The sequence below is a fragment of the Coffea eugenioides genome, chromosome 4 (assembly GCF_003713205.1).
Source record: "Coffea eugenioides isolate CCC68of chromosome 4, Ceug_1.0, whole genome shotgun sequence".
NCBI lineage: Eukaryota > Viridiplantae > Streptophyta > Magnoliopsida > Gentianales > Rubiaceae > Coffea > Coffea eugenioides.
In genome coordinates this window covers 9282236-9308957 of record NC_040038.1, presented here as the reverse complement: position 1 = coordinate 9308957, position 26722 = coordinate 9282236, and the positions used below count along the sequence as shown (strand labels likewise).

Here is a 26722-nt window from a genome sequence, read left to right as displayed (position 1 = left end):
CTTAGTAGGAGACTTGAAGGGGGAGAGATTCTTGGTGATTTAGAACCTGATTTCTTGTGAGGGAAGGTAATTCTCAAAACTCTTATTTTCCTTCCATCTTATGGTTAGTTTTTAGTTAGTTGTAACTAGTTAAGTTGGGTTGTTGATGGGTTCTATGAACCTTGACACTAGATAGTGGACTTGAGGTGGCTTGGTAGGTAGAGGCCTTGAGGATTTTGTGTGTTTATTTGCTTGTTTGTTACTTGCTTCGATGAGATATGGTATAGTTTGAGTTGGAAAAGTTGGAAAGAAAGCTAGAGGAAGGAAAGTATATGCTGTCCGATTTTTGTCTTGTTGAACCTTTCATGTTAATTTCGAATTTTTTATGTTATTTTGATGCAATAATACTTGATACATGTTGGTGGTTATGTGTATGAAATATCTCCTAAAAAGCTTTCCGTTTGGTTGTGTTAAAATAGGGTTAAAGTGAGGTTGAATTCTGGAAATTTTCTAAGCAGGAAACCCCAACCAGTGTTCACATTTTTTGTTATAACTCTCTGTCTGAGAGTTGAAATCGATGCCGTTTGTGGCATCCGAAACTAGACTCTGAGAGCTTTCCGTTGGTATAAAATGCGACCCCTAACTCATTTCCTATGAGCCGTAGTGAACCGGTATAGATGACTGAAATTCTTCACTGCTTGCATCCGAGAAATAGTCAAAGCTGCAGTTTGTAGCTCAATTTTGTCTATCTTACAAAACGAATTTCATGATAGTTCCTTCTAGTGATTTTTAGCATTTTGAATCTAGTTTTCAACGCCGCAAACCACACTAAATTTTGAGTTGCGTAACTTTAGTTATGATCAGATTCTTAAACTCTGTCAAGTATGACAGAATTGGAATTTCGTAAAAACAGGTCCTAAAAATTAATTTTCTTTGAAATGTTGTATCTTGATGTAGAAAGGTCCAAATTGAGTTCCATTTGTTACATTTGAAAATAGATCTAGAGTTTTAATTGTTGGTATGAATGTCATACTTAAGTGTGTGGGTGGTTTGAATAAAGTCTTGTATTTTTAAAAGAAAAAAAATGAGTTTTTCCAAGTAAAAAAAATGAGTTTCCAGATTTTCGGATTTCACTGACCAGTCTCAGTAAAATACTTATATCTTGGTGTAGAAAAATCTGATTGAGGTGTCGTCAGCGGCATTTGAAACTAGACTCATGGGCCTTTGTTCTGTAAAAGTTTCATGTTTTTCCTCCATGTGTACTACTGTCCCTGACTCCTTAAAGTAGGTTATCCTGCTTGAATGTCCTGTTCCTTCAGGAAATGAATTTTTGACTTGGATCGAATATTTGACCTACTTGTGATTTGAATCTCTGAAAAAGTGTCTTCTGGGATGTGGTAGTACTAAAAATCTATTTTTCAACGGTATAACTTTCATAATTTTTTTTGACTTGTGAAACTTGAGTTGCGAATTTTTAAAGTTACTGTTACTATTCATCTCAGTAGATTCCTGAGGCATAGAAACGGGTTTTTGGACTTTAAAAATCTCGAATTTCCAATCTCTTACCTTGATTTTTTTTTTCACTACCTTGACTTCAAATGTATCTTTATTGAATTTCTCTCGCTAATGTATCTCTCATTTCCTCAAAATTTTACACTTTTAACAAATTATCTTAATTAAAGCAGTCAAGACTTGTACTTGGGCGTTTAACTAGGAAATTTTGACAAGAAAATAATCTTTCATATTTTTCAATTTTCGTACCAAAACTCAGAGATCTGTTTAACCCTCAAATTGGAGAATCTTGGACTTGACTTGACTTGAATTAATGCATTCTTAGATATTTTCAAATACTACCCTCGTGGATTAAGTTAGTAAGTGATAATTGTCTTCGATTTGAACGTATTATCTCTTGAGTGAGGGTAGCAAGAATACTACTAGATCTTAGTTGAATATCTAGGTGATTTGTAATTGTGCATGTCTCAGGTGATCAAGAGAATCCTGAGGAACTCGTTTAATCTTGCCTTGCTCTTGCTTTACGTTCTTGATTTCGGTGAGTGTCAAGTGCATGTTCAATGCTAATATGATTGAAATGATGTTGTACAAGTACTATATGATACGTGAACTTGCCGAGGTGAGGGTGTACTTTACCGCCCTCGTCCTCTTTCTCTTGTGAATGAATGATAATTGTCAAATGATTATATATGACTTGCACTTGTACTTGAAAATGTTTTTTAACTCGTGAGCATTGAGCGGCAGAATGTATCACACTCTATTTGGGTGGGAGGTACCGCTCATCCTGACTCAGTGCTATGAACGAGTTTAAGTCGATTGAAACGTGGTCTTATCGATAAATCATGCTGGTGGGGACACCCTAACCCATTGGCTAACCTTGTAACTCGAGCCAGCAAGGGCTTGGTCGAGAAGTCTGGTGAACCTTGGGAAATGATATAGTTTGATCTTTTGAAATCTCGCTTGGCATACTCGAATAGTATCGCCACTATATGAATGTTTGGTTTCGGATCCGAGTGGGTGTTATGTTGGATGGAGGGAGTAAGTGGAGCGCTACGGTCATGATACTACTTGAGTTGACGGAGAGTCAACCCAGATGGCTTGAATCGGTTGAGACGTGAAAATAACTCTTGAGAGCACTTGTATCCTTCCATGTGTGTTTATTTCCTACTTGTACACTTATATGAAAATTCATGTTAAAGCTGTTTTCAACTATGCTACTTGTTTGCTTGTTTAATTTTCTTGGCCTTACTGAGTGTTAGCTCATCCCAAGTTTGTTTTCATTAACAGGTTTTGGAAGTGAACGTTGAAGAATTTAGACTAGCAACTTTTGGTCAAAACTAGTAAAATCTTGTGTATGAGATTGGAAACTTCTGAAGTGTAAATTTTGTTATATTTGGGGATTTGATTTGTAATTATAAATGGTAATTTTAGAAGTTGTGACTTGTATATCTGAAGAATTTCTTTAATTCTAAATCTATGATTGACTTGTGGATTCCTTTTAAGCTTGAATAAGTGTGTGAGTCCTGACGAGAGTTGGGCAAGCATCTCGCTGATACCCTAGGGTTTGCCTTAGGGAGAAGTGGGGGCCTCACACCAACTCTTGGGTTTGCGTTGTGATGGTATCAGAATAAATCTTGTGTGATCTTTGCGCCAGGTGAGTATAGATTAGTTTGTCATGATTCCAACTACGCAAGGAACTGGGTGCGACGTATTGGATCACCTTCAGAGTTTGCAAGGGACTACATGTTACGAGGGCAATTTTGAGACATTTTTACCCTTCAATGATCAAGTTATGTGAATGACTTTCTTGTAACCATTAACGAAATGACTAATAGATCACGTATTAAAGAATTGAGTAACATTTTTTTGCTACAAAAAAGTTAATTAATATTTGAATAATTTTTTTAAATACATTCAGTATATAAAAAGTTAATCCTTAATATTTTTGGTTAAGAAAAAGGTTAATTGACGAGAAGCGGTAAAGGTGACAGTTTGATGACATTTTGCACCATTTGCTCTTTTTGAAAACATAAAACCTAAACGTCATCGTATTGAGGTGTGACTCGTTAACCCCCTTCTCCAGGCAATTCCCAATCAATAATACCTAAACGTCATCGTATATTCTTTCTTCCACGGAAAGCTTCTCACCTCTCCCGCCAAACCCCACAGTAGCAGCCTGCCGCCCCCACCACCACCACCACAACGGCCACCCAATAACGGAAAAACAAACTCTCTTCAAGATAATAAGGAAGGATTTGGAATTTGGTATGAGAAATATTCATATTTACTGAATTTTTGTTCTTAGGTTATCATTTTGATTTCCACCTGCAGTTCTATTGTTCTTAGGTTATCATTTTGATTTCTGTTCCTGTTTACGTTATTCCAAATTTAAATTTTTTTGTTTTTGTTTGTATTTTGGGAATATTTTGGAATTATACAGGAAGAAAGAATCACTAGCTGCTAGTAACATCATTTTTCGTGCTATACTTGGTTTTGTGGTCTGGTGCTGATGAGCTTTCTGATACACTCCTTAAAAGGTTGTAGGGCTTAGAGTTTACAATTCTTTGTCCGGGTTATAAATCCTTTTGTGTTGGTTTGTACATTGTTTAGAGGAGTTGAGGCCCTTAATCTGGTGTGTTGGTCTGTACATTGTTTAGTGGAGCAGAGGCACTTATTCTGGTGTGTTATGAGCGTGTTAGGTAGTCGTGGAATGTTTCCAGGAGGTGTTTAACGGATTGGGTTGTACATTGTCTAGAGGAGCCGAGGCCATTAATCCGATGTGTTGGGATGTACATTTTTTAAGTGCAGCTGATGCCCTTATTCCAGTGTATGATGAACATGTTAGGTAGTCCCGGGATGTTTCCAGGAGTTGTTTGTATCAACTAGGCAGTGTTTTTTTGGGGGCGGGGCATTGCTCAGGTGGTGGATGCTGCACAAGTGATGTTTTGGTTGTCATCTCAGCACCCCAAAAGTTATATATGTTCTAGGATTGCAAAGCCTTGGCTTCAATATGGTCTTAATGACATTACAGTGTCATAGTTTGTCACATTTACATCAATTAAAGACTTGAGCAGTAGCCTAGCCTGTTAGAGGAGAAGAGAATATGGGATTGAACATAAAGTGAATTGATTGTGTGAAAATTTGATTTCTGTATTGCAGTACTTTAGCTACTATTTTGTTTGGCCTTGTAGTTAGAAAAATGTAACTGCCCCATAACTAATTTATCTTACTGTTGGACGATGCACAATTGCATTTCTCATTTACAATCTTCATTTTGATTGAACATTTACATGTTGCATGTCTGTAGATGCATTTACTTCTGTATTTGATTTGTCGTCACTCTGTATTTGCGTATGTGATGTCTTGTCATTCTGTTTTGCCTTGATATCTGATTTCTTCATTGTTACTGGTTTGCATTACACATACATTCTACCTTGCATTGTCTCTATTTCTGCCGGCCAGCCCCTGGACCTCATCCCAATCACAATTTCTGTCGTAAATTAGAGATGGAAGACAAAAGGACACTCATAGCCCTAGGTTTTGAGGGTTCTGCAAACAAAATTGGTGTTGGAGTTGTCATGCTTGATGGCACAATTTTATCCAATCCGCGTCACACTTACATTACACCACCAGGTCAAGGCTTTTTACCAAGGGAAACAGCTCAACACCACTTGCAACATGTCCTTCCTCTTATAAAGTCTGCCTTGGAATCTGCTAAAATTACTCCTGATGCTGTTGATTGCCTTTGTTACACTAAAGGCCCAGGAATGGGAGCTCCTCTCCAGGTCTCTGCTGTGGTTGTCCGTATTCTGTCCCAACTTTGGAACAAACCTATAGTGGCAGTCAACCATTGTGTTGCCCATATTGAAATGGGTCGCATTGTTACCGGAGCAGATGACCCAGTTGTACTCTATGTTAGTGGAGGCAATACTCAGGTACTTATCTGCTTGTTTTCTTCTATATTAGTTACAATATGCTGGTATATATATGATTGTCCAATGTGTTTACATGTTAACTAACTGTCTTTTACCAAGATATCACTTTTGTGTAGCTATACTTAATCTATTGGTCCTTTTGGTGAATTTATTGTTGAAACAATAAAAGGGAATGCTGTGCTAATTATAGAGTGAATTTTGAATTATGAGAGGCAAAGTTCATATTGGCCTCATTAATTTGTTTAGTTAGGAAAACTATGCCGTAGCTCCATTCAATAATCTTTATTATACCTCCTGTTCAATGTTGCAAATTGCAGTATCCTAAGCTAATTGAGTCATTTAATTTTCTCTTGCTTTTGCATGTATTACGTACAGAATGTAGGTGTCAATTTGTGTTCTTGCATTTTTTTTGGAAATGATAAAATGCCTGATCTACTGCAAGCTACAGTGATTTTTTAAAATAATAGCATAGTTTATCTAATACCTATTTGTGTGTTGCTGTAAAAATCTAATTTTTATAAAAATTCAAGGTAAATATAAGATACAAAAGACAAAACACATGGTAGCATTGGAACATAGTGTCTTCCATTCTGAGCCTCGTATGTGTGAGAACTGCTTTTTCAATGCTGACTTGTTTTCTTACTTTTTAGCTTGCAGTTATCGAACCTGACAATATTGTCTTACCCAGTAATAATGTTAATGATCCTTGCAGGTTATTGCATACAGCGAAGGAAGGTACAGGATTTTTGGTGAAACGATAGATATTGCAGTTGGAAATTGTTTGGATAGATTTGCAAGAGTGCTGAAGTTGTCCAATGATCCTAGCCCTGGTTACAACATTGAGCAGGTATTTGTTAAATAACGATGTACCAATGGCTTTGGGATGAAAAGACTATTGGAACTTGATAATAGAGTATGATGCAATAGCCAAATTGCATAAGCTGGTAAACCTAAACCTGGATAAATTAGCATTCATGAAAAGAGTTGAGCAATCAACCAAATCAGAGTCGAAAATTCAAGAACTGGAGCCTTTTTTTTTTTAATAGCTCTGGCTGTAGCTACAAAGTTGATTTCAAAGCCCACAATTTGTTAAAGGCAATATTTTTTCCCTTCCAGAAAACTACTTGACTGTCTTCTGAAATAGCATAGTAATATTCAGAAGCGGCATTTAAAGTTGATGGTGTAACCAGGCTTGGTCTTTTTATACTTGGTTGCTCTTTGGAAATAAAATTCTGAAGTTCTATGGCTTGAAATCTCTATTGCTGGACTCTGAACAATGGGCAGCAAAAATGAAGTACCTCACTCCTTTGAATTCATATGGGCTTCTATTATGGATGTCATTATCTTTCCTGGCTTTTAATTTGACTTGGCAAAGGATGGGCTTTTTCAAACCTTTCGTAAGATCATTAGTTGATGTTGTTTTATGCTCACATTTTACTTGTTACTTGATCCAGGGTTTCAAAATGAGATCCTTATCATGACCTTAACGTGAATATCTTCTTTTGGAAAGTATTCTGGTTTGATTCAAGTGCACATATTTCTCTTTCATGTATATGTAAGGTCTCAAATGAATTTTCTTAAGTATGTAATTTTTTTGAGTTCCATAAGTCTTCACATATTCAATATTGTTGGAATCTCTTAAATGTTACTTCATTAGAAGTACTAAGAATCTGTGTGCTTGTTGCTACCTTCATAACTAAGCTGCTCCACATTGCATGTGTTGGCACAAGTAGTTCCTCTTCCAGCAAGTTACTTCTTGCCTTCGGAGCCTTTGCACCTCCGGGTTCCAGGATTCTTGATAGCTTCTAGTTTTTCTTTCTCTTCTAGCTAGTTCAATAGCTTCATTTACTATTCCTAATGAAAGTTTTTCGTGAAACCCCACAACCCTCTGGTTACATGCAAATATCATTGGTCATTTTTTCCTCATCAATTAACAGCTTGGTTGCAATAGTTGCTCCTCTTCTGATCATTAGTAACCCTGTGGAAGAACTAGGTTGATAATATTTTAGCGACGAAGCTCGCTTATTCCTGCCTCTAGCCTACTTAGCTGCTGCAACTATTCCCATCTCACCTGTGACTTCTTGGCTCCTCCAGCCTTTACTAACCTGCCGCTCTTTCCAGCTGTCTTAGCTTTTTTATAAGCTAGTCCATGTTTACATCTTCTCCGTCGTAAACTTTATTCCACTTCAAGCCATGTATTCTCAAATCCAAAGGGCGTTTTCAACAGGAACTAAGTCAGTCACATTAAGAATTTCAACTGGAGTTGTTGGAGTTTCCGTCTGAGGCAGCTACAATTTCACAATTTCTGAAATCATAAATGAAGTCTTTCAAATCATGGATTGTTGAAGTATATATAGGATCATCCTTCTGCTGGAAGTCTGTTTGCCAGATATTTGTTCTTCCATCAGTCGTCAACAAGCACCTGAAAGAGCCATTGTCCTCCACCCTAAGTATTGTCAAAATGAGATGAGACGGAATAGTTTCCAAATGTCACATATTTACCAAACAAGGTCTTAAACTAGTAAGCCACTGAACTTTTATAAATGATTCACCTTTAGGCACTGACGTGATTCAACTACTCTTTGATTATCTGAGGAGCTAAATAGTACTGGGTTAGCTTAGCAGTTTACAGTATGAACCATTTTCCTGTCTTCTTTTTTCTGCTTTCTCTCTCGCTCTGCACTTTACATCTTCATCAATCAAGGTATAGCGTAATTCTTGGTCTTTAGTTGAGAGACCACTAATTTGGTTGATTTTTCAAGTGACTTTCACTTTTAGTGACTTTGACAAAAGTTGTTTTCCAAAAGTGATAAGCATGAGCTAAACCCTTCAGGCGGCATTGCTGATTCGGGAAAGTGAACTGTCATTGGATCTTACTAATTCTTTATGTGTTAATTTGATCTTCATATTTACTTGTTCTTATGTTTCTGTTGTGATGTGAGTAAGCGTTGAACTTCTCATACACATGGATATTTTTAATATTACTACTAAGCTTTGTTTATTCTTCCATGTAGACGATGAAGTTCAAATATTTCCTCTGATTGATTTTGTATAACAAATATGCTTCAATTAAGACAAACTGCTGTTAGTGGTACTGAATTTCTATTGCTTTTTTCAGCTTGCTAAGAAAGGAGAAAAATTTATAGACCTTCCTTATGTTGTAAAAGGAATGGATGTTTCATTTAGTGGAATATTGAGCTATATTGAGAGCACTGCAGGGGAGAAGCTTAAAGACAATGAATGCACACCAGCTGATTTGTGTTATTCCCTTCAGGTAATCAGCTAGGACTTTTCTGCATTTTTTTTTCTTTTCTGCAAATTTTCATCTTATATGAGTGGAAAATTGTGCGATTGGTATGGCTAATTTACTCCACATCAGGAAAGGAAATGCCTGTCAGAGCATCTCATGTTTTTGGAACTCTTTCAGGAGACACTGTTTGCAATGCTTGTGGAGATTACAGAACGTGCAATGGCACACTGCGACAAGAAGGATGTGTTGATTGTTGGTGGTGTGGGTTGCAATGAGCGTTTGCAGGAGATGATGCGCATAATGTGCTCTGAGAGGGGCGGGAAATTATTTGCAACAGATGAAAGGTACTGCGTTGACAACGGAGCAATGATTGCTTACACAGGCCTCTTAGCTTATGCTTATGGCACATCAACTCCTCTTGAGGAATCAACTTTCACACAGAGGTTTAGAACTGATGAGGTGCTAGCTAATTGGAGGGGAAAGGAGTCATCCAAGGCAAATTCCCACATGCCTTGAGATTGGTCTGATGCTGCTTATCTCTGTTATGCTACCATTCTGCAGTTTTTTCCATTAGAAGTGTAAAGAGTTTAACGATCTGCATTTCTTGGTTTCATAGTGAACTCATTGTAGAAGTCAAGAGAGGCAAGCTATGGGGCCTGTTTGATGATGTATTATGCTCCTTCATTAGCAGCAATGACAAAAAAAAAAAATTATAAAAAAGCAACTTAAGGTGTAGATTGACATTTTTGCCATTCAAAAGCTTTTTAAGTTCACGAACAAGGGAAAATTAATAAATCGAAACTTACCACAATGATAAATGAAAATTGATATCTAAGTAATGAATCTTTTAGCCCTTTGATTTGGTCTTCTTTTTTTTTGGGTTTTGGTATGACTTTGCTTTCTCTTTATTGCTTTTTAGTTGGCATCTGCTTATTACACTTGAAATTGAACGTAATGAATATTGTTAAGCATATCATTCTCAAGTGGATGTAACTTATTTTGTTAATGATTAACGATTAAGTACAACTATTTAAGTAAAGGCTTAGTCTCTAAAAATTAGAAGTCTTAGGCAGTGTTTGACAAAAATGAAGTTTGAAATTTGAAATCTGAATATGTTTTTTTTTTATTTTACCAAATGATAATAGCAAATCTGAATCTGTTAAGTTATTGAAATCTTAATATTTCAAATAAGATTTTATATTCAATTTCCCTATCTAGCTCCCTATTTCCTAAATCTCATTCTTCCGCTACTAAAAAAAGAAGTAAAATTTTGGTTAATGACTCAAAAGAGAGCATATTGACATTATATTACTCCAACACAATGAAGAGAAAATTACCCAGAGAATGGTCGCTGCTGATGAGATGCCTTCTCACTACGCAAAATTGAAACTTCACTCCAAATAATGATGGGGAAGTAAGTGAATAAATATGTTTTCTTGCTAAGTAAGCCGAATCAAACAGCTTGGGAATTCACAAGTAGACCAAGATATACACTGATAGCTCAAGCTCATAGGATTGGGTTGGTGCCCTTTCCAATCTATTTTTGACAACTTGAAAAAGATTGACATTTTGATGGGTTCTTTTCTCTTCCCTTTTTCCTCAAGTCATTAATGCATTAGTCACTGTCGTTATTAGGCTATCTGATAAGCCTTGGACTGTAGAAATGACTATTGAATAGCCCATTCTATTTATCTGTAAGCTTTAATGCAAAGTGGTCAATGACTTTATTTCTTAGGTGGGAAAATGGCCCTCATATATATGTATGTGCTACTAGAGTTGCTCCCCCTTCTTGGCTATTTATCAAATCCTCAACATTGTCTGTTCTCATTTAGTATGCTCGGTCAGTCGACGCAAGTTAGGCTCATTCAGTGCACACAAGTGAAAATTTAGGGGAGGAATGCCGTCCCATTCTGATGCCAAAGGAATCCATTAGTGCATTTTTCAGGCGTTCACGGTGGTTCTTACAGATAATTCTACTAATAAGAGATTACCGCTAGCAAAACTCGAATACGAGATTCTCTTACGTAAGGTAAACGAGTTTTTACCGATTGAACCACCCAATCGACAAATTAATTATGTATTTTTATGCATAGACTGTGTGAAAAAAAAATGATGGTTGTATTTTGTTACTTATTTGACGTGTAAAATTATACGACCTAATCATTTGGATAGTAGATTATTCGCCAGAATTCATTTCCTTGTATCATCATCAACATATTTTTCAATTATTTTTTTATCTCGCGTGAATCACGTCAAAAAAGCGATGCAGTGTGTTTTTTCAAAAAAATTATCCCAAATAATCTACAATCCAAACACACTCAAGATTTGAGGTACAAATTCCTTGTTTTGCACATTGTAAGCTCCCTAGGGCGAAGTTGAAGATCAGTTACATGTGCTGCCTCCAATTCGAGAAAGATGATCACATGCTTTCTTGCTGCTGATCAATACTGATCAGAATTCAGAACTCACGAGGAAATCCTATAATTTCCTAGGATTTCTCTTTCTTGCTAGTGCCTCTATCTATTACTTCAAGTATTGGACCGACATAAAATTTCTCCTAATTACACCATGCCAATTATATAGAAAAATTCAAAAGAAATAGGACCCACCAAATTGAAGGACCCTTTTCCTTCTTTCTTTTTTTTAAAGTTTTTTTTTTTATTTAGCTAGCAATAGAAAATTAAAACATGCTAGAATGTGAACTTAAAAATGTTGGACAGACTATAACTAACACTGCAGTGGTGGTCATTGGCAGAAATTGAAGGCTTTCACCTAGCCTTCAGCCTAAATTTATTTTGCCATCCCAATTATATGCTATAGGATTCAAGAACTTGAGCACCATGTCGACATTCAAAATCACAGACTTCTAGCCATCATATGATTATTAAGGTTTTAAGATGGATTTGATTCTTTAACTGTATTCATTTCACTCGAATGAATCAATGGTTTTAAAATCCAGCAGCATAATCAATGTGCAATTCCCTTCTGAAGAATGAATTACAACTTCAACCAATTTTTAAAAACCCTCAATCCAAGTGTAATTGTTGTTGGTTTTACTCAACCCAACCATAACACTTTGGATTAAAGGAGAATGCGAAAATCATCATCAAGCATGTACCAAAACAGCCAAAAAAAAAAACTTTGTGTGAATATGGACTATTCCACATTTGATGTGGGCACAATGAGATTAATTAGTATGGCCCCCAACGCCAATTTTCTTCCCGAGATTGATGGAACCCATCCACTTCCTTGGCTTTAAGAAAGAATACGTACGTGTTTTTATCTTACATAGCAAGAAACCCCGATTATTGTTATTAGTTACTCCCTCCGTCGCATAAAAATATATAAGTCTACTTCTTTTTCCACGCAGATTAAGAAATTTAGTTAATATAGTTACAATAATTATTTTTATTCTTGCTTTCCTCAAATACCCCTTATGAATATTAGACCATTCATTCAAAATAAGAGACACGGATGGATTATTAGTAAAACAACAAACTAACTGACTCTTTAAAAATGGAAATGGACGTATAATTTGGGATAGATATAAAAGGAAAATGAGCCTATTTTTTTACGAGACGGAGGGAGAAAAAAAAGGGTGGGGGGAAGGGGTATTGAAATATCTGAGGTACACACGGATGGATTATTAATTGTTTTATTGTACGTTATTGTCGAATTAAATCTCCCAACTTCTGAGTCATACAATACAACAGTGGTGTGGTGGCCTTAAATTAAATTGATGTTAACGAAAAAGCTATCCAATCTGTCATTGTTTTGGTCCCACCCACATTGACTTTGAACTCATGGCCGTCTTTATTCTCACACTCCAGGACCACCGTGACAGGGAGATTGTTGTTGGAGGCCCGGACGGCAAAGTCGGGTGGGAGATGGATTTGATGGATGGATGCTACAGATGTTAGATTCGTGTGTACATCTACTGTTTCTCAGTGTATGACAAAATTTTTAAGGACAATCTTTTTTTTTTTTTACTTTAACGGGACATCTAATTTAGTTTAATCTACTTCTATTTCTAAGGGGAGGGAGAACCTACTCACCATAACCATCAGACTAGACGAGTGCACCACACATCCGTATGAATTTAGAACAAACCTTATATTGAGACACATTGATGGGAGACAAGGTTTGAACCCTTGACCTCTTATCACACAATTAGTGTGGTGGCCAACTCCTTTAGAGAAAGTTGATTTTTTAAGGACAATTGTGTTGAACGTTTCTCGTATCCCGTCAAATGAATTTTTTAGTTCTACTTTTAAGATGATAATTTTGTATTTCTTACAAAATATAAAGTTTGATTTCAACCTAGATTTTCGATCACTTTTTACCTTGAATCCATCACGTGACCACCTGCGCTTGATCATTTTTGTCTTTGGAGACAAAAGGTTAGATTCTATTTGTAACTAAACAAACGAACCTCCTCCATGTTCATTTTTGCATTTAAAAAAGTGGGATCTGATCCGAATTATATTCATTTTTTCCCTAAAAAAAGTAGAACTAAGCTCAATTTGTATTCATTCTTGATACTAAAAATGTGAGATCTCACATTTTTTTTTTTACATTAAAAATGACTACATATGAGTCATATGGTGATTTCAGATGTTGTCCCACATCGAAACTTAGTATGAGTGAGTAGCAAGACTTAAGGTTCTCAGAGCTTCCCTCCGGTCAGCAATTGCTTGGATGGTGAAGTTCGGTTTCTATTTGAGACCGAATTTCGTTAACTTGAATTTGTGAGAGACGTAAAATTAATATTTTAAAAGTGAAGGACAAAAAAATTTATTTGGCAAAATGTGAGAGATATTTTTAAACAATTTTCTCAAATTTTTTTTTAACATAAGATTAAATTCAAATCTCAATAGCGAGATCAAGCAATTTGCAACTCAACACTACCGTAAATCAACCCGCAAACAGTACTATTTGAATCGAGAATTTATGAAGTTTGAAGATTATTAGACCAAGATCTCATCAAAAGTAAGTGTACATGTCATTAGGTTAAGTCCTCTATTAAAAAGTTTTAAAGTATGAAAACAAATCAAATTCTTTATACAATTAAGTCATAAACAACCTTCCATAGGCTACAAATGAAATGATAAATTATTTGGTTCAATTAGCATAATGGTTAATTTTTTCATCAAGATAAATTTTCCATTTTCCTAGTACCATTGTTTCAAGTTTTGATAACTTAAAAATAAGGGTGATGGACAAAAGAAATAGAAGAAGGTAAATGAAAAAAAAAATCCCAGTTTATTTGCTTGTACACCTAATCAATAGGAGATGTATTTAATTGAACTCGTGCAAGATCCACACCTACTAAGGGGGTAGGGTGAGTAGTTACAATCCGCTGTTGCAATATCAAAACAGTAGAATAAAATCTAAGGACAAGAAATTTCCATTGAAAAGACAGAAAGTTCAAGAATACAGAAGTCAATACCCGAACCATACAACATTCTTGCTGTGTTTAGAAAGCTAAAAGAAGCAAGAAAACAGAAAAATTGTGTGCAATAAAACACAATTTGACAGAGAAAGAAACGAAGGCCCACAGCATGAAATACTAGTATGGTGCGTTCTTGACTCCCTCTTTTTCAGCAATATATAATATATGAAAACCGAAACAAAAATCCACCCACACCCCAACCAAAAAAAAAAAATTACAAGGAAAAAACAATAAAAGCCCAAAAAAAAATTAAAGGTTGAAATAAATTAAAGTAGTTGTGAACCGTAATGAATCTTGGCAGTTAAACAGCAGCAGCAGCAGCAGGAGCATATGGATGCAGCAAATTTGTCAGCTTCAGCTATTGATGATGGAGCATTCATAATCCCAACTAACCTCCCCTCCCCAAGAAATTAAGAGTTCCTTTTTCTTTCTTTCTTTCTCTCCTCTTCATTGAAGTAATAGTATTAATACCCCAGCTACACAAGAGCAGCTAGGATGGATAGCCTCTGAAAAATGTTCTCTCTGGTCTGTACTAGTAGTATTTATGGTCGAGAAAAACAAAACAAAAGATGAGGGGACAGTTGCATTTTATAAGTGGTGCATGCAGCAGGATCAGACCAGCAGTATCCAGCATAAGAAGTGGTAGAAAGAAGCAAAAAGAGCTGGCTGGCTACCTGAATTCAATTGAATTGAATGAAGATGATTATCAAGAAGTAGTAGTGGAGCAATTCAAGGCAGCTTTAATTTGGTGGACAGTGGTGCCGATAAGGTTATTAACGGTATTTACTGACTCTGGGCTCATTTTAGCTGATGGTAAGCTGCTTACTAGTATTTGGAATACTACTGTAATAAGTGAACCTCCAGCTCCACCTGACCTACCACCAACACCGCTACTACTACCACCCCCACCACTCCCCATTACTGCTGCTGCTGCCGCTGCATTTGAACTTGTCGATGCTCCATCTCCTCCTGCAGCTTGTATCTGCTGCTGGTTACCAGGCCTGCCATCAGGTGTTATGGTGAACCCCGATGGCAGTAATGGGATGTATGATGGATCCTCACCACTCATTGCTATGTTTATAGCTGGAAGATCAACTGGACCAAAAACTACCAGCGACCCTGATGCATCTATGCAGCTTTCTTGAAGAATCAACATGTTGTTTTGGTTTGTGTTGAAGGCCTGCTCGAATTTCTGGGATCATCAGCAACTTTAATCTTTGTTACATATGAATGAACGTTGTATTATGAAAAGAACGGTTTCATAGTTATGCTATTACCCTTAAAACAGATATGCAGTTTCCAGGATGAGAGCCATTGGCAATGTGAGCAACTTCTTGTACTGGAGCTTGATTGGAAAGAACATCCCACTGCAGAAATTAATGGAAAATATAATCTAATCTGCACCATTATCACATTATTATAACGTTTCTATATCTAAATAAGGTTGATTGTGTATTCATCAAGTACCTGATGCCTAGTCCTCTCATCACGAAAAAAGTTGAAGACATTTTGTGGAGGGATTGGAAGCCAAATTGTAGTAGCTGCGCTAAGGACCACACCATTAGGCTGTCCAGGATCTGTGCTTTTGTGGAGTGTGGCTCTAACTTCAAATTCATTCAGGCCTGAAAGTGTTGTCCATTGATGGCCATTGGATGGATTGATGCTTTGGCAGAAGCTGCTTACCATTCTTTGTGCAAGTTTCATCATACTTCTCTTCCCCTCAGCCGATGGAATTACTGTACACCAAAATGCAGCCATAAATTCAGAAAAGGACGCAAAAGTACTAGTAATTGAACTAAGCATTATCCCAAAGGAAAACAATAATATATTCTTATAGAAAAATAATGACTTTAGAGGAAAAGTCGGAATTAATTGAATACAAAAACGAATTTACCTCCTCCGAGGTCACGTGTAGAATTGCCGGTTACCATCAGACAAGCAAATCTTTCACACATTCTTTGAAGAGTGGCAAGCCATCTTTCAGCACCAAATGCCAAACCACTGTGAATAAGATCTCCAAAGAGCCTGTGCACAGGAGCTTTTTCTTCAATTTCTAAATGTTCCACCCAAGTAACCTATATTTGGCATAGCATTTATAGCTAAAATTAGTGGTGTCTGGAATGAAACAAGAAACAAAAACCAGTTTAATAATACTTCTACAGTGAACTTACTTTGGAGTAGCCATTGGGCATATCTTGTATCAAACATCCAGAAGGAAGCCTGTGAGTTTTACATGGAGAAGCAAATTGATTTTCTTGAGGAATATCATACGAAACATCGACTATTGCCCAAGAACCTTGCTCAATCTGCTGACAGAAACGAAGGAAGTACAGCTGCCTAGGGGGTACAAAAGGTGAAAGCACCTGCAATTCTTCATACATCTGCACCAAAATATTGGATTTAAAATGATAACAGCAAATGGTAAAAAAATTACAGCCCATGATCTCTTTCCATAGCACGGAACTGTGTTTATTTGAAAGCAGAAAATGCAAAAAGGACAAGAAAAAAAAAGGAAGTAATTACCAATTGCAGTGTACCACTTTGGCTGCCCAATATGCCAGATGATATTACTTCAAGTGTTCTTGCCCTTGAGACTATAGTAGGAAATAATTCTACCCACTTATTCTACAAAACAGCCATAATTTTCATTATTCCATGTTGACGAAAACACAATAAATAAGATCAAATAAATTGAAAAAAAGAGAAGGCTGCTGACCGCATCCATAAACATGTCCACCAATGCTAAACCGTTCATTATCACAACACCTGAATCTCTTGAAGCTTCAATCCGTATATTTGGACTTCTCAAGTGAGTGTTAGCCCTTGGAAAAATTCTTTCATAACTCTCAAGATTAAGAACTTCCCTCCCGTCGACCGGGGACTTCATCCAAAGAGGTTCATTGGTTTGTAAAAGCCTAATCAATTCATCCATGGCATTCCCAGCAATATCAGCCATAAGGGATTTATCCATGTCTGAAATGCTCATTGCTGGGAAGGGTAAACCTGGCATAGTTGATGAACTTCCTGGAAGAAGATCAAGGTCAAGTGATGGACCAACCATTCCTCCTCCTCCAAAACTAGACATGGACAAGTCTAGTGAAGATATATGAATAGGCTGCACTGGTGGAAGTTGTGAAATAGGTCTACCAATATACTTTGCCGCAATGCTAGAAACTCTATCAAGCTACAAAATAATACAAACAACTTGAATTAGTTCACAAGCAAGAAACCATGAGCAAATTTAAGCATTGAAAGTCGAGAAGAAATTAAGAATTCTACCTCTTCTTTCAACTGGGCATTTTCCATTTGAAGCTTTTGCTCGTCAAAGTAGGAATCTTCTCCAACCGGAGGGCCTCCGCAAGAAGGGCAAATCACGTTTTTTAAGGCTTCTCTGATGGCTATATTCTCGCATCTAATCTTATCATTTTCTGCTCTAAGTGCACAGTTATCCGCTCGTTCATGTTGTGCCTGTGTCATTATATTCAGCCAAAACATGTTAGGCCCAAGTCAAACCAATCACAGAAGAACCACCAGATCATGTCATCAAGAAAACAACCTATGATCCAAAAGGGTTCCAAAATAGAAAAAATAAATAAATTACCTTCATTTGCGTCCTCCTGTTTTGGAACCAGAACTTAATCTGGCGAGGAGCCAATCCCAACTCTCTACTCAACTGCAACCTTGTTTTCTCATCAGGATGAGGACATTCCTTAAACATGCTTTTCGTTTTCATCAACACGCATAAAATAACACACGCCAAAAAAAGAGAGAGAGAGAGAAACAAAAGCTTAGTATCATCATCAAACAACAACAAATGCATATGCAAACTTAGAACTACATATAACTCTTACGATTCAAGCCTTTGAATCTGATGAGCAGTGTGTCGATGGTATCTTTTCTTCCTACGATCAGAGGCATCGTGGTGGTGATGGTGGTCACCACCCGAACCACCGCCTCCACTTGCATAGTCCATCTATCTGTTAATATTGACTAAGTAAAAAAGAGGCTAGAAACTCTCCTTCAAAAAATTGATGATGCAAAAGAAGAAGAAGCAGTACTTGAGAAAAAGAATCAGCTATGGCCATTATATTACCATTCAACTACATATATTTCCTAGTAGGTGTAGAGATTGATGTTGGGATGGTATATTACATCATGCCAGAGATGTAGCAGAAGGGGTTGTAAATGGAGGGAGCTGAAGAGTAGTAGTAGTAGTAGTAGGGAGAAAAATATCAAAGAAAAAGGGAAAAAGAGGTTGTTGTTGCTTCTTTTGGGGGGATTTTTTTTTCTCTCTCTAGTTTCTTTTCGAGGACTAGGTTAGGAGGAGATGAATCTTGAATCTTGATGATCAAAATAATACGAAGGCAAAGAAAGAAAAAAAGAAGGGAAAATATTATGGTTTTTGATTCCTTGACTTTTGTTACCGTTATCCCATAATTTAGCTCACAATAAGGACTAAGGACCATAATATAACGGTTACTCACTCAACATCTCTCTTCATAATACCTCTGTCCTAGTCTCTTTCTCTTCAAGGGTTTTTTTCTTTTTTTTTTTAAAAAAAAAAAAAATTAGCACTAAATGCACTCTCAGTCTTTTACCTAATTATTCTTTTCCCCGGCAGTAATATGTATTTATACATATATATACTTTTCTCTGGAATATTATTACCAATATAGGGTTTTGTTCATTAAATTCCATTTCTAAATTAATATATGCATGGAATTGGCAATTTGTTTGTTTCTTTGTGCATTTTGGATATTTTTAGCTTTTTCCTTTTGGTTGTTTGGCTGAGGACTGAAGCCTGTATTCTTGAAGTTTGAACTTGCCAATGAGTGTGACTCACCATTCGGACAAGGCTTTTAATTTTCCATTTAATGTTCCACTTTTTTATCATACTATATTTTTTTGGGGGTAATAATTCCCCATATGCTAAAAAGAGAGAGCACAATTGTGTTGAAGACTTCAAGAACCGAAGGGCTTGTATGGTACTATATATTAATTGGTGGAGATTGATGGACAAGATGTGACCACGTCATATTCATATTCAATCTGCAAGGTTCAAAAAAGTAGTATTCTCAAGAAAAAGAAGTGCAAAAAATTTCATACAAATTCAATTTAAGATTACTCAACAGATGTAAAAATTTAAGGAAATGAAACCTACAAAAGTGATGAAGGGATATGAAAAATTCATAGCCTTGCATTATGAATTCACACATGGTACAAGTTCTGATAGTAATAGTACAAATCATTAATGCACCAAAATATAAATCACAGAAGAAGAGTCCGAATTTAGCCACTCCATCATGATAACCATCATAATAATAGTGATAATAATAAGGTCTAGGTGGAAGTAACATAAATGATTAAGCCTAGTGCCTGTGTTGTTAGTGTAATATATGTGGCTAATTTTTTTTTTCTTTTTTGAAGCATAATGTGGCTAATTAATTTGGGCTTTACTAACAAAATTAATGACTTTATTCCATATTAGTATAGGTAAAAAATCATTTTGATCCATATGTATAAATATTTATACTTTGTAGTAAAATTTATAGTAATTTTTTCCTTTGGCAGTCATAATTGGATGTGGGCGTGATGAAAGTATATGCATATGGACTTATAAATGTAGCAGAAACCAAAGGTGGCTCACGTGGGGACATTTCTTTACTTTATGTTCAACTTAATATTAAAAGTATTTATTTATTTATTTATTTTGGAGAAAAATCATAAGTTTTAATTGAACGGCAAAAAATTATATTATTACTTGAAGTTAATTTTGCATGAAATCAGATTGTAAATATCTTTAGCTTCAATTTTAAGATACATTAGTTGAAACCATTTGAAAGATAAAGGAATTCTCTATGAAGGGGGGTGCCACTAATATTCTGGGTACTTGGTGACTTTTGTTTTATACCTATTTTAATAACCAACTAGAATTGTAATAAAGGAAATTAAAAACTTCAACTGTTTTGGGGTACAATTTGGAGAAGAGGAAGTAGCAACTGCTGTAAAATATATGGTGATTTTCTCAAAGTCAAAATCCTGCATTGCTCTCCTCTAATGTCATGGGGAAAGGGGTTAGAATAATTGTCAATATAATTATTTTTGAACAGTATAACAAATTATAACTAATTGAATAACTCATTATTAATTATTTAGAAGTCTTATTGCTAAATTTAAGATCTCGAGGCTTAAAAGTTCATATATTATAATTGCGTCTCTTTTATAAGATTGTACAATTAGTTAACATTCATTTATAGTATGTTTAAAAATGTTACATCGTTGAGAATAATTTTACCGAGAATCGGATGTCTTTGTTCCTTTCTCAACGTTATATAGTTTAGGGGTGTGAATTGGAATCAAAATTGGTAATTTGGAACTTTGAAATTGGAATTTTACGAAATTTTGGCACCAGAATTTTCGACCGAATTTGATTTCGAATTCACCAACTTCGAATTCGAATTTGTCCCAAATTCAATTCGGAATTCGGTAAAGTCCGATTTCACCAAATTCAAGAATATAAAAATTATTATTATTATATAAATATTATATTCCATATATATATTATATATGTATATATATGAAAAACGAATTTGAAATCGAAATAGGAATTCTGAATTCCGATTTCGAATTGCGAATTCGAAATCAGAATTTTCTATTTGAAAAATTCCATTACCAAATTCGAACCAAATTCGCATAATTTGAAATCGGAAAACCCCATTTCAATTCCGAATTTCAAAAATTTCAAATTCAATTTGCATTCGGCCAACGATTATGCACTCTGTAATATAGCTCTTCCACTACACCATTTATTTGGGTATGTCCTTATTATATACTAGAGCTGTTAAACGAACCGAGCTGTTCGGTAGCTCGGTTCGTTTCGACTCGTTCGTATTCGTGAAAGGCTCGTTCGAAATCTTAAACGAACCGAGTTCGAACGAATTTTTTTGTTCGATTAATAATCGAGCGAACACGAGCATGTTCGCGAGTTTTAACGAACGTTCGCGAACATATGTTCGCGAGTTTTAACGAACGTTTGCGAACATGGACATAATTATCATTTGATAAATTTTAGGGTTAATTTTATGGCTGGACTTTTATATTTGGAGGGCAAATTGCTTTGTTTTATTTGTTATTTTTATGTTAATGTTAGTTATATAGTTAATGAATAATAAAATTTAGTCACTTAGTGCTTTAATTGTTTTTGAGAATGGTTAATAATTTGCATGACATATTTAAGGCTTAAAATAATTTGGATTCGAGCATTTCGAGCATGTTCGCAAACAGCTCATTTATGTTAAACGAGTCGAACACGAACTCGAACTCGAACACGAATTTTGCTTAACGAGCCGAACACGAACACAGGTTTGGAGTTCGAAAATTAACGAACGAACACGAACGTTGTTCGAACTGCTTAACGAACAGAGCTCAAACATGAGATACTCGATTCGATTCGGTTCGTTTACAGCTCTATTATATACACACGCATCCTAAAGTGACTAAATAAAAAAATCCACTTCAGTCGTAAAGGGATGAGCAAAATTGTGTTGGATTTCCTTAAGTTTTAGGGAGTCCAAAACGTTTGACGCATAAATTTCTTAAGCTTAATGACAAATAACTACTTACAATTGTTAAGCTATTTTTACAGTACATCATTAATTTATTTTACCAAACAGCAAACCTTTCTTCATATGAAAACAACTTTAATATTTTTTTTTTCTTTAACTTCATATCCAAAGACAACAATAACACCAAAAGAGGTATCTCACTTTATAAAGTTTGAAATTTAGTTGGATCACCACAAAACATTACCATTTGCAAAAAAAAAAAATTATTATCCACATTTATGGGTTTGTATGGTTAGATTATAGAATTATGCTAGATCAAATTATCAATAGAAAAAAATTTGCTAAATGATCTAAAAAATGAACCATAAAATGATTATTCAAATGATCGCGTTTCCAAATGATCTAGGCTTAACGTAACAGCCCGGACCATTGCCATTATCATGTTCTCTTGCTTTAAGCCCATATATATAATTTGACGAGAGAAAGCAACAGCCAATCCATATTCTATGGTAAAAATTGTTTCGTAAAGATATAAGAGTGAGGAGGAAACTATGTATAAGATGTACATGTAGCAGGAAAGAGTTGGATGCACTCTATCAGGAGCTAATAAGACAAGGGCTTGCAAGAAACGTTTCTGAGAATCTGCAAAAGAAGAAAAAGTTAAAGATGGACACTCAAAGACAAGGGACTTTGAATCCTTTATTATATATAGTGGGCAAGCCTGTTCTTTGTAGCAGTAATGTTATAGGAAACTCATCAGCAAAGAGTGTATATATCGGAAGGGGAGGAGATATCAGGGTGGTGGAAGATCAGGAGGGAGGGAATCAATCATGGCACCAGTCGGATTGCCTCCTGGTTTTAGGTTCCATCCCACTGATGAAGAGCTTGTGAATTATTATCTCAAGAGGAAAATTCATGGCCAAGAAATTGAACTTGATATCATTCCTGAAGTTGATCTTTACAAATGTGAGCCTTGGGAATTAGCAGGTATTTTTTCCCCTCATTTTCTTCTTTCCTTTTTCTTCTTCTCCATCTTCCTTCTTTTCTTCTTCTTCTTCTTCAGCTTCTAGCATGTTGTCAATGACGTATTTATATAAGTCGAGTTTGTTCTGCAAAATCGTGATGATTAGTTCAAATGATCGATCTTTTCAACTCAAATCATATATGTATGCTAGCATACTCAATAATCACTATGGTCGAGCAACTTCTTGTTTATGCAATAAGTTTGCTCAACTATCATACGGCATTCATCCCTTCATTGTTCTCTTGAACTTCATGGCAATGTTTGGAGATTTTCGTTTTTGATAATAATTCGAGTATTGCACTTCTGCTGCAGAGAAATCATTCTTGCCCAGTAGAGATCCAGAGTGGTACTTTTTTGGACCAAGGGACAGAAAGTACCCAAATGGATTTAGAACTAATAGAGCAACCAGAGCCGGATATTGGAAGTCCACAGGGAAAGATCGGAAGGTGTCGAGTCAAAATCGACCAATTGGGATGAAGAAGACATTGGTTTACTATAGAGGCCGAGCTCCTCAGGGAATCAGAACCGATTGGGTAATGCATGAATATCGCCTCGATGACAAGGAATGCGAGGAAACTTCTGGCATTCAGGTAGTTGTATGCTTACTCTAAATTTGGCATTGATGAATATACAGACAACTAAAATCGGATAAATTCATTATATCATTTGGAAACATTTGCATGACATAAGTTGAGCAAGAAAGATAGCTAGGAGGCTATGATTCTTTGGCTGATTATATTTTCCCCTCTCAAGTGCTCATGCCTGACACTGCATAGAAAGGGAGAATTGATTGCTTGATCAACTGGTATATTCATTATCATCACCTAGCTAGTGTAAGATGTCATTACTGATCCAAAAAGGTTATCGTCGGTATAAACCAAAAGGAAAGATGAGTCCTGGTGAAGTTCTTCTACGCTTCACAGAAGTTAAAAGAGTCTTAACATGAACATTCATCTCCTTGCCATTGAGTCCAGAGCTCTCATCTCAGGGAACGCAAATCTTTTCTTCAATGTCTTCTAAACCTTCATTTTCTCTCTTTTAAGTTACTGCTCTTACAAGTATAACTTGTTGAACTAGCCAGAGACATGTAAAGGAAATATGAATCCAAGACGTGAATGATAAGCAAAATTATGCGTCATTTAGACTAGCTATGTGTCAATCCTGTAATTCCTAGTCCAGTATTTTCCCTTTACATAAAATTTTCCGAAAACACCAGAAAATTCTTAAACCCCCTTTAGATGCAACCATCATTGATCCATTGTGATTGAGCTCCGATTGATGCTAGCTAGCTAGAGGTGTCAAGTTAATTATAATTGCACCCCTTATAATTACTTCAGTTTTTTGGGGAAAGACGCCCCTTCAAGTTCATTCTTTTATTCTTTTATCGCTTTCTTTTTTCTTTTCTTGGTTTATGATTTCAAACTTTTCCACAAAAAATGACTATCATAATGCTGTAGGTTAGTCTTTAATAATCTTCTTATGTCACCATTTGACTCTGAAAGCTTGAATTTCCAGTCTCAGTTAGTTGGAAAGCATCATTTCTTGATTTTTCAGTTCCTCTTTTACACAAAGGAGATGGATAGAAAGCAAGATGACTTAGCTTTAACATGTGCCCCATGTCTTATGGGCTTTTTTTTTCTTTTTTTGGGAGGCTATGCTGTTTTCTGTCCAAGAAAACTAAAGGCATATATATATATATATGTATATATATATATATAAGACCAGCCCTTGTGATAAACCATCAATGATCAAACTGGCGAAGATAAAGAACGTGGTTTGCATGGCATGCATGAAAAGCTAGGGCTTTAAAATTTGTCCTTCTCTATCAAGGGACAGTCCCACTTTATCCTTTTTCTTTTCTGTATTAGTATATAATTTTTGAGCATCAATATATAATTATACTAATAGAATAAACAAATTGATGACATATTCGTTTCTTGCATTGGCCTTAGATCTCTTGAGTGACAAAGCCAACTTAGCTTCACTTTGTCATTGGGTAGTGAGACAAAAGTACCATACCCCCATATGACTGAATCTCTAACAGTCCACTGATCAATTCATCTTTAGTCTATTAGGTTAATTTGGTAATCATATGATCTGATCTGATCTAGAAGAATGGAAGATTCTATTCTACTGCCAAAAAACTGAGATCATCTGACCTATCCATATATTCTATGGACAACATAATATGGTGGCCTAAAAGCAGCCCGGCCCTCTTCACTTTCATTCTGTAAGAAGATGTCGGTCACTTTTCACTTTATTCCCAATACCTTAATAAGCCAATGGACTACCATCTTATGCTTCCTGCCCTATACAGAATATCCACCAAATACTTGTCCACACACACACATGATCTAGGCAATGCTGCACCAAAGAGTTTTTGGGTTTTTTTTTTTGTCTTTTTTGTTTGTCTTTTTTAATGTCATTTAATTTGTGTCTTGCTCAAATTAGTAAAGTTTTTCTTAAGGTAGAAAAAAGGAAAAGAAAAAAATTCTTGCCATCTTCCTGTGACATTACAAATTACATTCATTTTCTCTTTATGTCCACAAATTAAATAGTTTGGTCTTTAGACTGAATACTAGAAAAAAGTGGTTTAGATTTAGAAGGCATCATACCAATGGCAGTACCAAAACTGATTTCTTAATGAACAGACATGAAGGAGAGATTTTCTCATACTACTTCTTTTCTTACTTTTTTAGATAATTGAGATTTTCATGTACTTTTCCTTTTTTTTTTTGGGGTTGGTTGGGGCTTGCCAGATAGATTTTCTTGCACTTCAAAAGCTTCCAGGAGATATATATGATGTCGCCTTTCTAGTTTTCAGCATTTCATCTTTTTACAGTTCTGAAGTCTAATCCACGAGCCACTATTATTGACTGTTTTAAACATCTCTGACTCGGGATATTGTTGTCCTCCAATTAGAAAAAGGGAAAAAGGAAAGGCAAAAATACAATTGCTGCGTCAGATATCGGCTAGGCAAAGCCTCGACTTTTGTCCTTTTCCCTCTTTCTCTCTCTCTCTCTTTCTGTGCATTGGAAGGAAGGAGTAGCCAAGAATACCTGAGAATCCAAGCCAAGCATTCACCTTAAGTAATGTAGTTAACATTGTATGGGGAATTTTTTTTTTTTTTTTCGTTAACAAGATAACTCGGAATCGCTATCCGAGAGTATGCACTAGGTAATTTCTATTCTGTGCAATAACCTGCTAACCACACGGAGGAGTAAGACGCACTAAACAAGTTCTGTGTGATAGGTGAATGTTTCAAAAGAGATTTGAACACGAATTAGCAAGAAGGCATGACACTAATTCTATCATCTCGGCCAACTCAAGGAACGAAAAATTATATATTACTGGATACAAACTTGACTATAGCTTTTGTATGCAGGACTCATATGCATTATGCCGCGTGTTCAAGAAAAATGGAGTGTGCACTGAAATAGAAGAACAACAAGGGCAATCTAGCCTGTCGTTACTGGATTACTCTCAAGGGGTTGTGAATGATTACGAAACGATGTCGCCCGACGTTCCATTGGCATCATCAACCTCATGCATGGAAGAAGAAGATAAAGAAGATAAAGATGATTCATGGATGCAGTTTATTACAGATGATGCGTGGTGTTCGTCCACCGCTCCTTTTGTTGGTCAGGAAGAAGTGTCTCAAGTAGCTTTTACAAACTAATAGGGATTGGGAGGCCATACAAATTAATGACATAAATTCAAGTCCTAAGTCTCATAATTCTCATAAGAATAATACCACATTATTGATTTGAAGAAGATTTTGAAATCTCTTCATCATCAGTTTTATTTGTATCTTATTTGCTTCTTTTTTTTTTTGGGGTGGGGGGGTTGGGGGAGGGGGGGTAACTTTTCTTTTGGAGTCTGCTTTTAGGACATTGGTGATGATCTCTAATTGTATTTAGGTTTTGTTTTAATTGATGTGGACTGCCATGTCAGTTGCAGCCAGTTTCTTTCGGATGGCTCTACAGATTTCAAGTTTTTGACCTC

The 26722-nt window shown here is 35.9% G+C and overlaps 3 protein-coding genes across 5 annotated transcripts; 2 read left to right on the top strand and 1 right to left on the bottom strand.

Annotated features, from left to right (window-relative positions):
• Positions 1-3592: 3592 nt before the first annotated feature.
• On the top strand, positions 3593-9386 carry LOC113768498 (probable tRNA N6-adenosine threonylcarbamoyltransferase). Of its 2 annotated transcripts, none has more exons than XM_027312884.1 (5): positions 3593-3756; positions 4996-5426; positions 6139-6273; positions 8545-8700; positions 8854-9386. In XM_027312884.1, exons 2-5 carry the CDS (start codon positions 4998-5000, stop codon positions 9190-9192), a joined length of 1059 nt encoding a protein of 352 aa, XP_027168685.1. In that variant the 5' UTR covers positions 3593-3756; positions 4996-4997; the 3' UTR covers positions 9193-9386. The 2 variants fall into 2 exon arrangements, with proteins under 2 accessions (XP_027168685.1, XP_027168684.1); XM_027312883.1 differs by having other exon boundaries at positions 4954-5426.
• A 5448-nt stretch (positions 9387-14834) lies between these two features.
• LOC113768964 (homeobox-leucine zipper protein HDG11-like) lies at positions 14835-18101 on the bottom strand. The gene is made up of 11 exons (XM_027313462.1): positions 17980-18101; positions 17730-17847; positions 17408-17596; positions 16845-17312; positions 16652-16753; positions 16300-16509; positions 16023-16203; positions 15596-15864; positions 15406-15495; positions 15125-15308; positions 14835-15049 (listed from the first exon to the last, which is right to left on the bottom strand). The coding sequence occupies exons 1-11, from the start codon at positions 18099-18101 to the stop codon at positions 14835-14837; spliced, it is 2148 nt and encodes a 715-aa protein (XP_027169263.1).
• A 4377-nt stretch (positions 18102-22478) lies between these two features.
• On the top strand, positions 22479-26523 carry LOC113768730 (NAC domain-containing protein 86). Of its 2 annotated transcripts, none has more exons than XM_027313191.1 (3): positions 22479-22680; positions 23030-23307; positions 26103-26523. In XM_027313191.1, the coding sequence occupies exons 1-3, from the start codon at positions 22524-22526 to the stop codon at positions 26394-26396; spliced, it is 729 nt and encodes a 242-aa protein (XP_027168992.1). In that variant the 5' UTR covers positions 22479-22523; the 3' UTR covers positions 26397-26523. The 2 variants fall into 2 exon arrangements, with proteins under 2 accessions (XP_027168992.1, XP_027168991.1); XM_027313190.1 differs by having other exon boundaries at positions 23030-23310.
• The last annotated feature ends 199 nt before the right edge of the window (positions 26524-26722 follow it).

Bases quoted from the DNA above. Each gene is read 5' to 3' on its own strand.
- LOC113768498 (XM_027312884.1), top strand. From the start codon at position 4,998: ATGGAAGACAAAAGGACACTCATAGCCCTAGGTTTTGAGGGTTCTGCA. The intron at 5,427-6,138 runs GTACTTATCTGC...TGATCCTTGCAG, and splicing joins TTAGTGGAGGCAATACTCAG to GTTATTGCATACAGCGAAGG. The intron at 8,701-8,853 runs GTAATCAGCTAG...GAACTCTTTCAG, and splicing joins ATTTGTGTTATTCCCTTCAG to GAGACACTGTTTGCAATGCT.
- LOC113768964 (XM_027313462.1), bottom strand. From the start codon at position 18,101: ATGGACTATGCAAGTGGAGGCGGTGGTTCGGGTGGTGACCACCATCAC. The intron at 16,510-16,651 runs GTAATTACTTCC...ATTTTGGTGCAG, and splicing joins AAAGTGGTACACTGCAATTG to ATGTATGAAGAATTGCAGGT. The intron at 15,865-16,022 runs GTAAATTCGTTT...TTTGGTGTACAG, and splicing joins TACACGTGACCTCGGAGGAG to TAATTCCATCGGCTGAGGGG.
- LOC113768730 (XM_027313190.1), top strand. From the start codon at position 22,524: ATGGCACCAGTCGGATTGCCTCCTGGTTTTAGGTTCCATCCCACTGAT. The intron at 22,681-23,029 runs GTATTTTTTCCC...CTTCTGCTGCAG, and splicing joins TGAGCCTTGGGAATTAGCAG to AGAAATCATTCTTGCCCAGT. The intron at 23,311-26,102 runs GTTGTATGCTTA...TTTTGTATGCAG, and splicing joins AAACTTCTGGCATTCAGGTA to GACTCATATGCATTATGCCG.